General features: G+C 38.5%; 1 protein-coding gene across 4 annotated transcripts in view; it reads left to right on the plus strand.

The window, feature by feature from the left end:
* Positions 1–17,446, plus strand: part of robo1 (roundabout, axon guidance receptor, homolog 1 (Drosophila)) — a 323,011-nt gene that overhangs the window by 247,801 nt on the left and 57,764 nt on the right. For all 4 annotated transcript variants that reach the window (XM_089121017.1, XM_089121015.1, XM_089121013.1 and 1 more), the window contains exon 5: positions 12,814–12,971. In XM_089121017.1, the coding sequence (XP_088977143.1) occupies positions 12,814–12,971 (158 nt within the window). The remainder of the gene's footprint in view (positions 1–12,813; positions 12,972–17,446) is intronic.

Genomic DNA, 17,446 nt, shown 5'->3' on the forward strand with positions numbered 1-17,446 from the left:
AATTCTGACTTTATAACATACAATTGCAGCTTTATATCGCGCAAATTCTGAATTTATAATACAATTGCAACTTTATATCGCACAATTGTGACTTTATATCGCGCTATTCTGACTTTATAACATACAATTGCAACTTTACATCGCGCAATTCTGACTTTATATCACGCAATTCTGACTTTGTAACTCGCGATAGCGACGTTATATCATGCAATCAGAATTGAAACAAGCTTCCATAGATTCCATTTATTATTATTTTAGAAAATGAGGCACTAAACTTGAGTTGGACAGAACAGAGAAATCTATAGTTTCTGGTTCCCAATGGCATTGTAGAAATGTCCTATTTGCCATCAGCCATGATTAGATGTATAGTTGGGAGGTTGAAACTGAGCTTTGTTTTGGTCCTGTGACCGATGAAACCTTTGTTGAATATAACAGCTTTTATTAAGCTGAACTAATGTGTCTGAAATGGATCGTTTTAAACGTTTTAAATGACAGAGTGTGCCTTTAAGACCTCACTGTCTGATATTCTTGAGGTACTTTGGATATTTCTGCTGAACAAACCAAAGAAAGAAAGAAAAAAAAAAAGTCAAAGAAAAACAAACCAAAGTGGTAACCGGCACTTAGTCGAAACCACTGATCCTTTCTTAGCGTTCGCGCTGTAACTTAATGTCCTGATATATCACTTTACCCGTCACACTGCCAAGACTCAGTATTGGCCCTAAGAATAAATAATACATTTGTACTCGCAGCTCACCACAGTCCCTGATCTCCAGACCCACGTCTCCAGAGTCTTTCGACTGGAAACCAGAACACGGTCGGAGTAGAGCTGGATTAACCCGCTCTCCCGCTGCTGTGGGCCGCGCGATCTACTTTTGTATACTTATTTATGTTCGTTTTATGTGGATTTATGAAGATGTGTTTGGTGTTTATGGCTTTGGCTCCCATGCAGAATACGAAAATGTGTATCTGTGTTGAAGACGATGGAAACAGCACACATGCTAGATAACTACTCCAGCTGTTGGGTTGTCTTGGCACGCTTCCCGCTCCAATCTTTCACACACGCACACATTCATTTCTGCTTGTTACTCTTGGTCGCAAATGTGTGGAGATGGTTGCCCAGAGGTTCTAGCATCTAATCCTTTTTTCTGATTTCATCTATTTGTTTACCCATGAAAATCAGATTGTGATTTTTGATGCAAAGCATACGAATAGGGCTCCAAATCAAGCCAATAAACAATACAATTTTATTTCAAACAAAAGAAAACCCAACAGTGGTAGTTCTGACCCGTGTTTACACCATTATATGACCACAGAGGAAAACTTGTAGTATGTGGTGGTGGAGTGTGTGTGTGTTTCTGAAGACCTCAGGCTTATGTTACGGCCCCCGGGGCTCGATGCCCCTCTGCGTGTGCTCTGGAGGTCGTCCAGCTCGCCGTGGCCCTAAGCAATGTCTACATGCTGAATTTCTGCTTCATTTTGAAGAGAAGTAGCTAGAATGGACAATAGCATGCCTTTGAAAGAGCTTTCATTTGCTCAACTGTAGTTTCCTTAACAAATCAGACATTTGTTCAGCCACCAATTGCGCAAGTAGAAACTGAAGATGAATGTTTGACCTGAGGAGCTCGATCAAAAACACGAATGTAGCTGCAAAATTTGTTTGCTTTATCATTGATTAATTTTCCCGCTGCATCCATGAATGTTAATACGGGATATTAGTACGGTAACACTCTACAATAAGGTTTGTCATTTGTTAACTTTAATTACCTACATCAGTTATAATGAGTATAATTAATGAGCTGCACCTCTAAAGCATTTGTTAATGTTACATTTCAACATTTACTTATACATTATTCAAATCAAAAGTTTGTTTGTTAGCATTAGTTAATGCACTGCGAACTAACATGACAAACAATGAACAGCTGTGTTTTCATTAGCAAAGCACTAACAATACAAATGAGTGTTACCATTAATACCTCTACAAAATATTTGTTGGCTTTTACTGTTAGGCTACTTGCTCATTTTTATTTTATTGTTTATTTTATGCAACCTTAACTATTACACTTTAGTTGTCCTGTTTTTAACCAATTGCAGAATTCTTATGCACTTTTTTTATTCACATCTTGATACCCAATATGTACATAAATATGTGAATGGAAACCCGGCACGATACCTCAAATCACATGTAAAAGAAACCTTATTGTAAAGTGTTAAAAACTGTTATTTCATTTTATTGACCCCCAACTTTAAGTTAACCCGACACGAGACCTTAAGTCATATGTATGCATATATATGTATGCATATATTTGTATGTATGTATATATATATATATATATATATATATATATATATATATATATATTAGGGCTGGGCAACGATTAATCGTGATTAATCGCATCCAAATTAAAAGTTTGTGTTTACATAATATATGTGTATGTAGTGTGTATAATTATTTTGCATATATAAATACACACACATGCATGTATATATTTAAGAAAAATTTGCATGAATATATATATATATATATATATATATATATATATATATTAGGGCTGTGAAACGTTTCAATCGCGATCAATCGCATCCAAAATAAAAGTTTGTGTTTACATAATATCTGTGGGTGTAGTGTATACACACACATGCATGTATTTAGAAATATTTAAATATATACATGCATGTGTGTGTATTTATATATACAAAATAATTATACACACTACGCACATATATATTATGTAAACACAAACTTTTATTTTGAATGCGATTAATCATGATTAATCGCTTCACAGCCCTAATATATTTATACATCATTTATATTAAATATAAATATGAATATTTTAAATATTAATAACACATTTTTCTTAAATATATACATGCACGTGTGTGAATTTTTATATACAAAATAATTATACACAGTGCACCCACATATATTATATAAACACAAACTTTTATTTTGGATGTGATTAATCTCGATTAATTGTTGCCCGGCCCTAATATACATATTAGTATACAACCTATATAAGTACCAACATATCAACCACATAGCAACCACTCACAGCACACTAGCACTGTGGTGGCTTTTGCATAAACACCTTATGCTCAGAAAATGTTGAAATCTAGTCCTATTTGTTCCCGGTTTTCGGGGAGACTCTTTTTATTCTTGCTGTCCACTAATTTAAACTGTCGTTCAGCTGCTCTCTGCTGTGGCAATTTACTTACGTATCTACATGAGGACCTGTCAAACGCTCTGCTGCACTGCTCTTTACAAAAAAAAAAAAAAAAAAAAAAAACACCCTCCACACAAAACATCATCACCACTCAAGTGGGCCTATATGACTTGTTTGGACAATTTATTTGAAAGCTTTTATTTATTATTACATCAATGTTTGCTCACACCCCCTCACCATCATTGTTGTCTGATGGCGATCGTGAACGGACGCCCCACTGTGCTTCTGTTAATGACAGCCGAAGCGCTGTGAGAAATGTGACAAAGGCTTGATCAAACAAATAGGTACTTTGTTTCGTTTGCCTCTGAGGTTAAAAGAAAAAAGCAATCTTTTATCATGATAACGTTGTTTCCAAAAAACAGGACGATAAATTATAAAGTACTGTTGAAACCGAGGAATAATAGCTCACACAAAAGTGAAACGCTCATATCTACTCACACTCATACCGTTCCAAACCTGTATGAACACACAAACAACCATGGAAGAAATAATGCCAATTCACAGTATTTTGGGTGAATTACTTATTTAAATAGCTAAATTTCCCCCCCCCCGTGACCTAAACCTAAACCTGGTTTGGTAACCTCCTGCCGTTCTTCTAATAACTACAAACATCTCTGACCATGTTAATAAACAGGTATAGTGAATAGACTCTCTGTCTCCTGCGTGTTTTAGGGTCGCCGTTCTGAATGAGGTAGGGGCTCCTATCAATGGCTGTTTCCTTTCAGGTCCTCTTCCACGAGACTTGATGAATTAGCCCTTTTCTTAGTCCGCCACCCTAAAATAACAGGTCACTAAAACCTGACAAGTACTATTAATCAACCGAAACGGTTTCCATTCGATTCCAACTTCGCTTTCACTTGAAATCTCCAGCGACTTGTTAAATGTTTTCATAATCGTAGCCGGTTATGCCAAGTTTCAATCCATGACGGCCTCCGAAATGATGTTTCTCTCATATTTGTTTATTGATAGTAACGTCATTGTTTAAATCTCTTGATTGGAGCTTCCTCTTTATTTCCCCCCTCTCATAATCCCTTCTTGCTGGAACCGGCTGCTCGGTCGAGTTGGGAAAAGTCTCCCAACTCCCGTCCTAATGTAACTTTTTTTCCCTCTATGTTAACACACTTTAGCACTCCCAAATGAGTTATAAGACCCTCTAAATCACCCCGCTGAAGTACACTACATGTCCTGTACCGTGTCTGCCACCCCTAAAAAAAACAGGTCACTAGGTAATTGAATAGTTAAGGGAGGACTTGTCCTTCATCAGTGCCAAGCAAAGCATATGGCAGTAAAATCATGTGCCTGCTGTTTCATTTCCACAGGCCCCCTGAAGACTAACAGACCGTGGAGGGGTTGAAAAGAAGCCTTTATTTCCACACACACACTTTGAGGCACATCAGAGCACGAGCCTCGTTTTTGAGGTCATTGCGAGAGCGATAGGGGAGATTTGATCTGAAACGCCTCTGTCAGGTGTGCTGGTTAAGTGTAAGCGTGACGGGTGCTTCTTTTCGAGCGTTTGTTTGTTGGTTGCCGTTCACAAGACTGTCTGTTTATTTCTGCATAGCTGAAGCGTACGCCACTGTTTACTCCATCGCCAGATGCCGTACACACTCTTGCAAATGCTCAAAAGGAGCCTCATTGGTTCAAAGTGCCGATATTTGGTTTAAAGCCAAGTCGTCTTTATTTACACGGTGCTTTAAACAATATATTGCTTCAAAGTATCTTCACATTAATAAGCAGGAAAAATAACAGGATTAATGATTCAAACCTCATCAGATATAAGACAAATTCAAATTTTATCTGCAGAAGACATTCATAGTGTCGTTGTTCAGCTCAAGTCAGTTCAACTGTTCAGTGGGGATTCAGTTCACTAACAGTGTAGATTTTACACAATTATGCAACAGATTCGATTCAGCTATAAAGACGTGGTTTTTAGGTACTTTCGCACTTGGTAGTTATAGGAACTAGTCAACGGCGTGGTTAAGGCCATTTTCCTGCTTGCATTCGCACAGAAAAGTGACATAAGCCGGCCAACATCGATAACGCGGCATTCAACAACGTCAAGAACCACAGATTTGGTTTTGTTGTGTGTTGTGCATTCATGATTACGTAGATGGAATTACGTGGATGTATAAGTTATGCGTGCATTCGTCCAATTCAGTAAACTTCTTATAGACCACTTTTCAGTTGGTAAACATGGTGACGTTTTTTGTGGGCGGAGCTTAGGTGGAGGCAGATCCCTCTGCCGCTTCCCTAACGTAAGTTTTCAAGTTTTGTTAGCTTGTTTTTTTTCAATGACTGGAGAAACTGTCCAGGACCGCGATTGTCATTTGCAAAAGTTCATTTTAATGGACGGAACCAGATTTGCCGACCCGTATTGTACTATCAATGGATGGGCGATCTGACAGGATTAACGTGGCCTGACTTATACACCTAAAGGCCTGCTCACACCGGGAGATGCGAGGCAAGATGAATGTAGAGCTGCTGTTCTCGTTGGTGCTAGAACATAAAGAACTATATGACAAACGTGACAGGGACTACAAACATTTTCATAAAAGAGAACTGTTATGGAGTTTTATTGCAGAGCAAATTGGCACCACCTAATGTCAGGGAATGAATTTGCACGTTCACTTGGTTCATCGTCAGCGAAAATCGCTTGGGTGTGAACACAACAAACGCGTTGAAAAACGCAGAAAAAGAAACTGAAGGCATATAAATCTTTAGATGCCTATTATGTGCTGAATGGTCCTGTACAAGACTTGTGTGTATGCTCCGCGGTTCTGCCTAGTCAGCGCCGAGACGACGACAATGTAAAGAGTGACATTATGGTGCAATTTTATTGATGTGAATATTTTCACAAAAATAAAAAAATAATTTTTTCGTAGATTCTTGCACCTAACAACACAACAAGATGACATTTAATAATAATAATTTTAACTTCTTATGCAGCCGAATCTATGCTGGTTTGTATTGGCCGCCTCCAGTTTTCCCTTTGTTTTGCCTCCAGCTAGCGCTGTGACGTAACTGTGGCGTCGGCTCGAAATTGGTCTATAGTTCTGCTTTATACCCTACACTGAAGTAGGAGCCAATTTAGTTCTCCAAAAAGGCGTTTCTAGAACTAAATTTGTCCCCAGTTCCTGAAGTGCGAACATACCAAAAAGTAAGTACTTCCGCAATTAGTTCTAGGAAGGAAACGATTTCTTCAGTGCGAAAGCCCCTTTTGTTCTCATTCAGTAGTGTCAAGGAGTTGTGACAATTGCACAATCTATGATCATTATACAATGCTTGCAGTAGTAAAGATTGTAAGCCTATCCCTCACAGCCACGTTTTCATCCGTTTTTAATTCAATAAAGCACCTAACCTGACCATGGTCTATAGTACAGAAAATTAAGTTTTTGGTGACAGCAGCAAAGAACCTAACACCATCAGGTGAGAGAAATTGAGACAAAAACCTTGGGAGAAACCAGGCTCAGTCAGGGAGCTAGTTATCCTCTGGAGAAAGTGCAGGAGATTGCATTTGCTTCGTCCCGTCTCCTCAGAGACACCCTATCCGCGCGCACACCAGACCTTGACCGAGCCGCCACATGGGCGCAGGAGCAGGGGGTTAACGCACCGTAGGTGGGGGCCTTCCTTTGAAGTCGAGACTCTCCAGGAGAGCGGTATCAGCTGCGGAGAGCGAAAGAGAAAGAGCGAGAGTTGTAAACCCCAGCGGACACCGCAGCTCTAGGCAGGGTTAGCTTGCTGTGAACGCACTAGCGGGTTTGTATCTCCCCCTCCCCCCATCTCCTCCCAGCTCTCTCCTGCTAATGAGAGCAGCGTATCGATCCGCTCTTTGAGACTCTAGGCAGGTATAGTATGTCCTCTCTAAAGTGTGCATTTCCAGCGCCAAGTTCTGGCCCTCACCAGCCCTGGAGACCCTACAGACAGAGGAGAGGGTTCAAGCACCAGGCAGTGATGAATGAGGCGGGCACTCATGATGGTTTGGTGGAAAATAATGGAGGGAGGAAAGAGTGGATGAGGCGTTTGGTTAGGTGGAAGGAAACTCGAGATTATTGTCCAGCGAGTAGTTTGAATGCAATTTGTGCATTTATATGTGTTTAGTCAGTGTATTGCTATTTGTAGTCCATTTTACTACAGCAGTTACTATACAGAGTTAAACATTCAATTCAGTAAGAAACAGTCAAGTATAAGCCATAATGGAGCCAGACTGAATGCTTCTTTTTTTTAAAAAAAATAGCTAAATGGCATAATTTCACAGGAAGAGCAAGATATTGCATTTTTGGTAAAGGATTATTAAAACCTTTTTTTTTTTTTTCCTGTGGAATGTTAAGCATCCATTAATAAATTAAACAGAGTTGGGTGATATTGGATAGTTGTGCTTGCTTATTTCCACTATTTTTATTTTCAGATTAACTTTGCCATCTTCCAAAACACACTTACATGTAATCTTCTAAACCACAATAAAATGTAATGACGCTGTGGAATGTAATATTGCAAATCTTAAAAACAATATGCAGTATATTTTCAACTTTATAATATTGTGTTCGCCAGTCAAATTTTTTCAGACAAAATAGATTAAATGAGATTAAATTAATCAATTAATTTAACATAAATGAATAATACATTAATCTATAATATTAAAAAGCTTAAAAAATGATACATATATTAATAATAATAACAAAATAATTATTTATATTGGCCAATTTAATTAACTAATAATCTTAGTAATTATTCTTTTTTTAAATTTTTAACACTTGATTTAAGGTTCCATCAAAATCATGGTACCTTTGTATATCAAAACTATCATGGAATTGCTTTACTGTCACTTAGTTTGTGCCGCCACAGTAGTTTTTGTAAAGGCATTTTTTTTTTTTTTTTTTGGCATTTCCTGCCCGTTCTTCATTCGTCAGAACGCACTCTTTCAGCATGTGGTCTCAAGTGTTGGATAACCAGCGACTGGCATGACTCCAGCTTCAGTCTGACCTGCAGTGGCGCGCTGACCCAGGAGGCGAAGAGCGTTCTAAATGAGGTCTCGCTCTAATTTGTCATCCCTCCATTTTTGTATTATGTTTAGCAGGCACCATGTGGACAGATGATCTGGAGGAGAGGGAATGTGCGGCGGTTTTCCGTGGGTTCACATCTGGGAGCGATTGCGTTCGCATACGCACATTGTTCATGTGGAATTGTTCTCGCAAAACCTGACATACAGTACATGGTCTCGTTTCTGTTTCTCTAAATATACTCATGATGATTCCGCAATTTTCGCCCGAATGACATTTCGTTTTGTACGCGATACTAGATTGGACAGATGGTGGAAGTTACGGATTGGTGGAAGTTAAACAGTTCCTTATGGTTTTTGAAACCTACAAATCTGAATTCCTAGCTAGTTAGATCTAGTTTGGTGAACACATTGCTGGTTAAGCTAGTGAAGAGCCAGGATCACAATTATTGTGATCTTTTTGGCTTAAAAGTGCAACTAATCCTAAACTAGATGAGGTTAGGCCGTCTGGTGGGGACAAACTAGCACACCAACATACAAAAAAACACCATATTATGGGCTTTTCAGCATGATAATGTTTAGGAAACTTCTCAGCAGATAGACATGGGATTATAATACATATTTATTCTACTGCAACTGCTGTATTTTGGTTGTTCCCCATGGTTTCTCTTCAAGACCCACAATCCTGCTCCTGACAAATCTCCCTGCGTCTTTGCCAGCTCTGAGTTTTTGAAGTGCTTTTTTTAGCAAATCTCCAGTTCCCCAATGGCTCCAGTAGAACACTTCCAGCCTCCAGTGGTGGCTCAGCAAAATCCATTTCATTTCCGCCCAGCAGAGTCTCTTACTATCATCCCTCTGTAGCCCGTGTGTGGTATTAAATATTCATTTCATTAATGTCGGTATAGGCATATCAATGCAAATCTCACTTTAATTTGACGTTACCGCATCTGTTTCAAATTTCTGTGAAGCATAAAGTTCTGGAGTGCTTGCGTTGCCAGATTTAGATGCAAAGAGAGTAGTTTGTGTACAGATTTGAAACTTTTTACACATAGATGGATCATTAGAATTTGGTCAAAAAACAAAATGGCCTATATTTTGTAATATTTAGTAAAATTACTTGGTTATTTATTTATTTGTCCTTTTCATTCAATGCCAATTTTGATCACGACGTTTAAAGGCATAATTCTCAATGCCAATTACATTGTCATATTGTATATTCACCTTCATGTCATTGTAAACCAATATGACTCTTTCTTCTGAGATAGATAGATAGATAACGTTTCATACAATTACACTGAATATGGACTGATGCATTCAAACAGAATGCAAAAGCAGAATAAAAGTTTGTGAGAATAAAAAAGAATAAAAAATAAAATAAAAACTGAATAAAAAAATGTGTGTTTCATAGAAGAAAGCAGGTTAAATTACTTTTTTGGGTGAACTGTCACTTTAAAGAGACGGGCTTGCAGGTTTCTCTCTCTTACTGTCACTCTTTCTGTCTCACTTCAGTGGTTTATATCATTTCCAGGACTCTATTCCCATTTTGTAGACATATTCAGAACTTGACATATATACACACACACACATAACGTTCCCCACAAGGCCCTGTTAGAAAGCAAGCATGCTATCAGGTTTCTCAGCTCAGAGTGCAAATCAAGCGTGAGTTGGTTTCACACAACTCTGCAAACTCAATCCAAGTTTTTTGGTCCGCTGCAAAACTCCGAATCCCTTAGCTGATCCACGGAGAGCGAACACAGTTCACATTAGACACTGACCCTCATCTCTCTCCACCGGCCAGTGATCTTCTGGTGCGCATGTGTGTCTTTCCTCCATAGACTGCCTAATTAAGCCGGTCGAGGAAAACGAGATGCCTGTTGAAATCCTTGGGTGGAAGGAATGATGTGCTTGAGAGATTGTTACAGAGAAATGATGGAAAAAGAGAGCAAGAGAGGATGAGAAAAAAATTATTTCCATTTCTTTCAGCGAATCACCTCCACTTGGACATTTGTCAGTGAGGTAAAGGAGGACTTTTACCTGCTGTGGCATTAGAAGCGGTAGAAACTGGAATCATATGGCCAATTAAGTGCTTAAAGTCTTAAAGGAATTCGGAGGCAGTCAGGAGTTCAGGTTACCTTGAGCATCTCACTTTGATCTAGAGCTGAGGGTAATCGTGTCGACAGGAACACGTTCAGGGGCGTGAGAACCCAAAGAAGTTTCCATTTCTGTCAACTTGCATGTACTTTTACACTAAATTCTCCCCTTTTTGTATTAAAAAGGGAATAATTACTGATATGTGCTTTATAATATTTATTCTTTAAAAAAAATTATATATATAATTGTGTATACTATATATATATATTAGGGATGCAACGGTACACGGTAAAATCCCGGACCGTTCGGTCAGCCCTGCACGGGACAATCTAACCTCGTGTCCCGCGGGGCTTCGGTTCTGCCAAGACTGCCATAGAGTTCGTGCTGATCCTTTTACCGTATTTTCCGCACTATAAAAGGCGCACTTAAAAGCCTTTAATCTTCTCAAAAGACGACAGTATTGTGCCTTATATTCGGGAGCGCCTTACTATATGGATCAATTAGTTAACAACGCTCCACATTATTAAATTCGCCCGCGAACTCGCGCCCGCTTTGTTTGTCACACGGCCAGTTCAACCACGTATAAATCAGGTAATGTGTGTGTGTCGATCACGAGCGCTCACTCTAACAGACACACGAACAGACCGGCGCTGCTCGCGCGTCATAGACGTTCATAAAGCGCTCCCCGTTCACACGGGTCATCTCATTCAAAACAACCCACTGTTGTGAGCCGCCGCACATTGAATACTCATATGAGTCAGGCTGCGAATGTAAGTTACGTGCCCGCCCCAGCGCGCTCACGCTTACTAAATAAACGCCTCACCTCGGCTCCACGTAGCCTACTCTCTACATTCCCAGCACAGATGCATAACGCAAACCCAGTCAAACGTTTGACTGCAGTATATTTTTGCACAAGAATCTCTCAAAAGTGGATGAGTAAATAACATTGTACTTTGTATCCTGAATGCAGTATTTTTTTTTAAATTATATTATTTTGCTCTGCTCTTTTTATTCAAACCACAAGCTAAGTTATGTTAAAGGTAAAAGTGCACTTTTTCTTTCACATTGATCACTTCATTTACCAGTTATCAAGGTTTGGATTTGGGATCCACTTGAATATTTTAAAGTTTCCTTGTTTACATTTTGTATTTCATAAGTGGTAGTTGAAGAGGTTCAGTACAGACTAGAGTGTTAATTTATTCCATACACATTGATGTTATTACTGTGACATTCTGTTTATGCTCATAAGAAAAATAAAACATATTTTTGGGATGAAATAGCAGTCTCTTTCTGCACAAAACATGTACCGAAACCGAACCGAGACCGTGGCCCAAAAACCGAGGTACGGACCGTACCGTGGGCTATCTGTACCGTTGCATCCCTAATATATATATATATATATATATATATATATATATATATGGATCAAATAATATATATTTTAAATGTTTTATATATATATATATATATATATATATATATATATATATCATTTAAAAATATGAAAATATTATACACACATTCACCATGGTAATATTTTAACATATAATATTAATAAACATAATATTAACAATAGTACACTCTAAATGCTGGGTTGTTTTAACCCAATTTTTGGTCAAATATGGACAAACCCAATTGTTGGATTAATTTTTTTTTTTTTTTTATAAAAAGGGAAGTATTTAGTATAAATGTGGGTTCTCACGCCCCTGAACGTGTTCCTGTCATGTACATATCAAATGTAATAATATTTCACAATAGTACTATGTTTACTGTTTATTTGATTAAATAAATGGAGCCTTGGTGAGCAACAGATACTGCTTTCATATATATATATATAGAACAAGGTGAACATTAACATTTTTTTTGTAATAATAACAATAAGATTTGTAATAAGATCAGAAACGTCCTTTGCAAAAGCAAATATGGTTTCACATTGAATATAAAATACTTTCTAGGTTGGCAGCTCACTGGGTTTTGGAAAATATCTGGAGTCAAGTTGTTGTGTTTTTCCACATGTGTTTTTCCCATGTCATGTGTATATAATTTAAAACATTGGACTAATCTAATGTGCTGCTGTACACTATCTACATGGCACTGTGAAAGGCATGCTGTCTCGGATTAATGGGAATGCTTTAAGCAAATCCGTCAGAAGGGTAACTAACATGCTTAGACTCTGTGTTTTTTGGGTTCAGACGTCATTGCACACTTCAGCAGTGGTCTAGATGAGTGTTCAATCTTGTGTCCCACATTTCCAGGCAGGAAGAGCACTTATATATTCCAAACCCTCTTTTGTGCCTTTTTAGCTAATGTAAACAGAAGTTTTAGGTTTAATCTTTGTATGTTTGAAGTGGATTAGAGGTGGTTTGCACTTGGAAAGAGTAGAAAAATGATCCTCGCATGGTTTCTAATTTGTTATTCCTCTTCTTTAAATGTTAGCGTGTGTAGTTTCCTGATTGAAATGATGTTCGTGTTTCTAATGTCCCTGTTTTTCTCTCTTTTCATCAGTTCTTCGAGATGATTTCCGTCAGAACCCCGTGGACGTGATGGTGGCGGCGGGCGAGCCAGCGGTCATGGAGTGCCAGCCGCCCCGTGGACACCCAGAACCCACCATCTCCTGGAAGAAAGATGGAGTCACCATCGACGACAGAGATGAGCGGATAACGGTAAGCATATCTGACACTGTTTCCAGTTGAAAACACCAGCCAGTTAGTGCTGGTTCATCTTACAGTAAGTGTCCTGTTAATAACCCTCTGTTGATCCGACGAATTACAAAAATGCGCAAGTATAATGTGTAGTTTTCATGAAAGCTCTGGAGCTGTCAGAGAAAGGTCAAAACACATCGTACGGTGGACTTTTGCTAAGAAATAAACATGAATTTCTACATAAACATATAAAGGTTGAATATCGGCAAAGTTACATTTTAACCTCGGCTGACTGTCTACGAATAACTGTCTGAAACAGTAGTCCCACTTAAATTGATGACTGTAACAAATTTACTGCTCAAATAACACATTTTTTTTTTTTATGGATGACTTACTGTTGCTGTATTCAATAAAAAAAAAATATGAGCTTCAAATCCTGCCTTTTGCAAATTAAACCAGGTCCCTTCCTAATTTTCATTTTAGAGGTACTAACGAAGACCTGCTGATTTGTTAATAAAAAAGACAGCAAAATGAAGTTCCCTTATTTAATTCATGTGGATAACAATTGCTTCTGCTGCATTTTTCCAGCAAATGAAGGCCGATTAGGGCTTCTGCTGATGAGTGTTTAAACTGCGTCGCGGCCAACACTGTCAGGGAAAATTAATGGAGCCCGTACATCTGATTGGAAGGGCATGTGGGAATGAAAGTTTGCCTTCGCCAGCGTTCACGAGCCGAAAACTCTCTCTCTCTCTGTGTGTGCTGATTTAATGCAGTCTTTAAACCAGAGCCACCAATTAGGTTTTTCTAATTAAATGTGTGGGAAATTAAGTAACAGGATCAATCAGGCCTCTTTTGTCGTTAAAAGAGTGACTTTGATGTGCACGCCGCTGCTCGTTTTCCACGTGGCTTATTTGTGTAGAATAAGGCTAAAGGTGGTTTGGGGGGGATTTGTTATTTTTAATCAAACCGTAGACAAGGTTTTTTTTTTTTGAGAGTACTATTTTACTGCTTAGCGCTGACTGAAAAGGCAATGAAGGAATGTGTCACGCATTCCAAAGTTACGACAACGTGTAACTATGATGTTGTTGCGATTGAGCTGATTAGAATGAAGCTTAATCAAACCAGATCAAGTTTGTTGTTGATGTTAGTGATGGTGGTGTATGTGTGTGTAGCTTATCTCTAGTCTGCAGTCTACAATTATGTAGACATTAAACTGTATGGTCATCTTAAACACACACACACACACACATATGTTGGTGCTCCTATCATTATGAGGACGTTTCAAAGGCGTAATGGTTGCCCCCACATATATTATGTAAACACAAACTTTTATTTTGGATGCGATTAATCGCGATTAATCATTTGACAGCCCTAGTATACTGAACTAATGACATTTTCGAGCTCCTAAACCTAAACAGAAAATATTCTGCATTTTTACATTTTTAATGAAAAACCATTTAGTTTATTTAGCTATTTCAATTATGAGGACATCGACATGTACTCAGGGGACATGGCCTGAAATCTGAATACACACCACATTTTAAGGCTCCTCATAATGTTGGTCAAACACACACAATTTAATATTGGCCATATGTATGTATAGATAGATATGTTGTTGTACCATCTTAGATTATGTAAATAAAAATATGCTTAGAAAAATTAAAGGAAGCACAAAATTGTAATATATATATATATATTAGGGTTGTCAAACGATTAATCGCGATTAATCACATCCAAAATAAAAGTTTGTTTACATAATATTAATAATATAATATGTGGGTGCGCTGTGTATAATTATATATATATATATATATATATATATATATATATATAGAGAGAGAGAGAGTTCAGATGCAAAAGCCTCTAAATGCCATTTGAAATTTTCTTCTTTAATGATGATTTTTATCAAACTTGTATATTTAAGTTCAGTAATTTCACTTAAATAACAATTAATAGGTAATTATCATTGCCATTTAAGTGAAATCACTGAACTTAAATATACAAGTTTGATAAAAATCATCATTAAAGAAGAAAATTTCAAATGGCATGTAGAGGCTTTTGCATCTGAACTCTTCATATATATATATATATATATATATATATATATATATATATATATATATATAAATTCACACACATGCATGTATATTTAAGAAAAAACATTATATATATATATATATATATATATATATATATATACATGAAAATATTTCTTAAATATATACAAGCATGTGTGTGTGTGTGTGTGTGTATATATATATATATATATATATATATAATTATACACAGTGCACCCACATATATTATGTAAACACAAACTTTTATTTTGGATGCGATTAATCATGATAAATCATTTGACAGCCCTAATATATATACATACAACAGGGGCACGTTCAAGTTCAAAACTGCGTGCAACGTTTTGCTATGGTTTCCGTGTTGAACGCCATGTTTGCTGGAAACGGCGTGCACCGGCGGTGTGCAACAGGGTTCGAGATACGTTTTCCTGAGAGAGCAATGAGACTTGAGAATGGTTTAATTGTGCAAAGAGTATAAACATGTTGTGTTCCTTTAAGAAGCATCTTTTTGTTTTTTGTTGTTTGGGGGCAAAATGCACTTCACAGCGATTAACTGATCTTTGTCGAAACATTGGCTCAACTACAGCTCTGCATACAGTAATGAGCATCAACATTATTCATTTGTTTTGCGTGCCACTGTTATCTCTAAATTAAGGAGCTCCAATGTGGGCATTAATTGCTTTTCAGCAGTAATTGCTGCAGTCTGCTCAAATTAACTGGAGCAGTGCGCTCTGTATTGTTTTGCAGCTTTTTGTTCTGAGCTGGTGTGTGATTATCATGGTCTGCTGAGTGACTCCACGCCGTGAGCACTTCTGCCAAACCACACAAGACAAAAGGCATGCGAATAAAGTGATTTCCCAATGCTCAGATTGACCGCATCTGAGGACGGAGGGAGCGAAGGTGTGTTCATTGACTCTGGACCGAGAGTAAAGCTGTCCTGGTGTGATGGAACTCCAAATATGTGTCTGCGTGCGTTTGGGACGTGAATAGGAGTTTTCGGGCTGTCTAGCAGAGCTCTGCGGTATGTTACGTGTCATGGCAATCAGATAGTAGTTTTGTTATGAAACCTTGCAAGCTTCCTATCTAGACCGTTTTTAAGTTCCGTAAGTGCGCTTTCAGATTATGCTACATGTTTTCATTAACAGATAAGGCAATACCACAATACATTGCAACAAGCAGCTTTCTATCTTTTGAAATGAGTTTTTCCCGAGGCACATTCTCACTTTTCCTTTGGGTTCAATCTCTTCTTCACTGTACTATTTCCTTAATACTCAAACACACATTCTCTCACTCCTACGTGTGACCTGACCTTGTCTGCTTTGCGAGTCTTGTGCCGTTTCAGCCGTTAAGCTCTCGCTCACACAAACAGTAACATAATGACACTTCAAAACCTCTCTAACACCATAGGGTGCCTTAAATAAACTCACCCTCCTTCCTTTCCCCTCCGACCTTTTCTTTGTTTAAAGACTCTTTTCCACCATTAATATTTAGGAGAGGCGACAGGGCTCAAGAATGCTTCAGAACGTTTTAGAAAGTGTCCGGTTTGGAAGTACTTAGAGACGTCCCATGAGACCTAGTGAATGTTTTGTTTAGATGTTTGCAGTCCTTTAAATGTAAATGACTGTAAAAAAACAATGAGATAAAACTCTTATTTTACACATCTGAGAGTTTGTGAACAGAGTGAAAAACTTACATTTTAATGCTCATTGATACTATATTTATACTTTCCATAATTTCATCTGTCTCGCTGTCTGTCTATTTATTGATCATCTGTCCATCCATGTTTTGTTTCATCGTTCCATTAACCATACATTCATTCATCATTTGTTCCATCCATCCATCAATCCACCCACCGACCCATCCATCCACCATCCATCCATCCAAAGAGGACAACCACCCATCCACCCATCCATCCATCCATCCGATCCATCCGATCTACCCATCCACCCACCCATCTACCCACCCATCCATCAACCCATCCATCCATCAATCCACCCATCCATCCATACATCCAACCATCCATCCAACCATCCATCCACCCAACCACCCACCCACCGACCCACCCATCCACCCATCCATCCATCCATCCATCCATCCACCCACCCATCCACCCATCCATCCACACACACACCCATCCATCCATCCACACACCCACCCACCCACCCAGACACCCACCCATCCATCCACCCATCCACCCATCCATCCATCCAACCATCCATCCAGCCAGCCAGCCAGCCATCCATCCATCCAACCAGCCATCCATCCATACACCCACCCATCCACCCACCCACCCACCCACCCATCCATCCATCCACACACCCACCCACCCACACACCTACCCACACACCCATACACCCACCCAGACACCCACACATCCATCCATCAATCCATCCACCCATCCACCAATCCATCCACCCACCC

The sequence above is a fragment of the Pimephales promelas genome, chromosome 16 (genome assembly GCF_988280905.1).
Source record: "Pimephales promelas chromosome 16, fPimPro1.hap1.1, whole genome shotgun sequence".
Taxonomy (NCBI): Eukaryota; Metazoa; Chordata; class Actinopteri; order Cypriniformes; family Leuciscidae; genus Pimephales; species Pimephales promelas.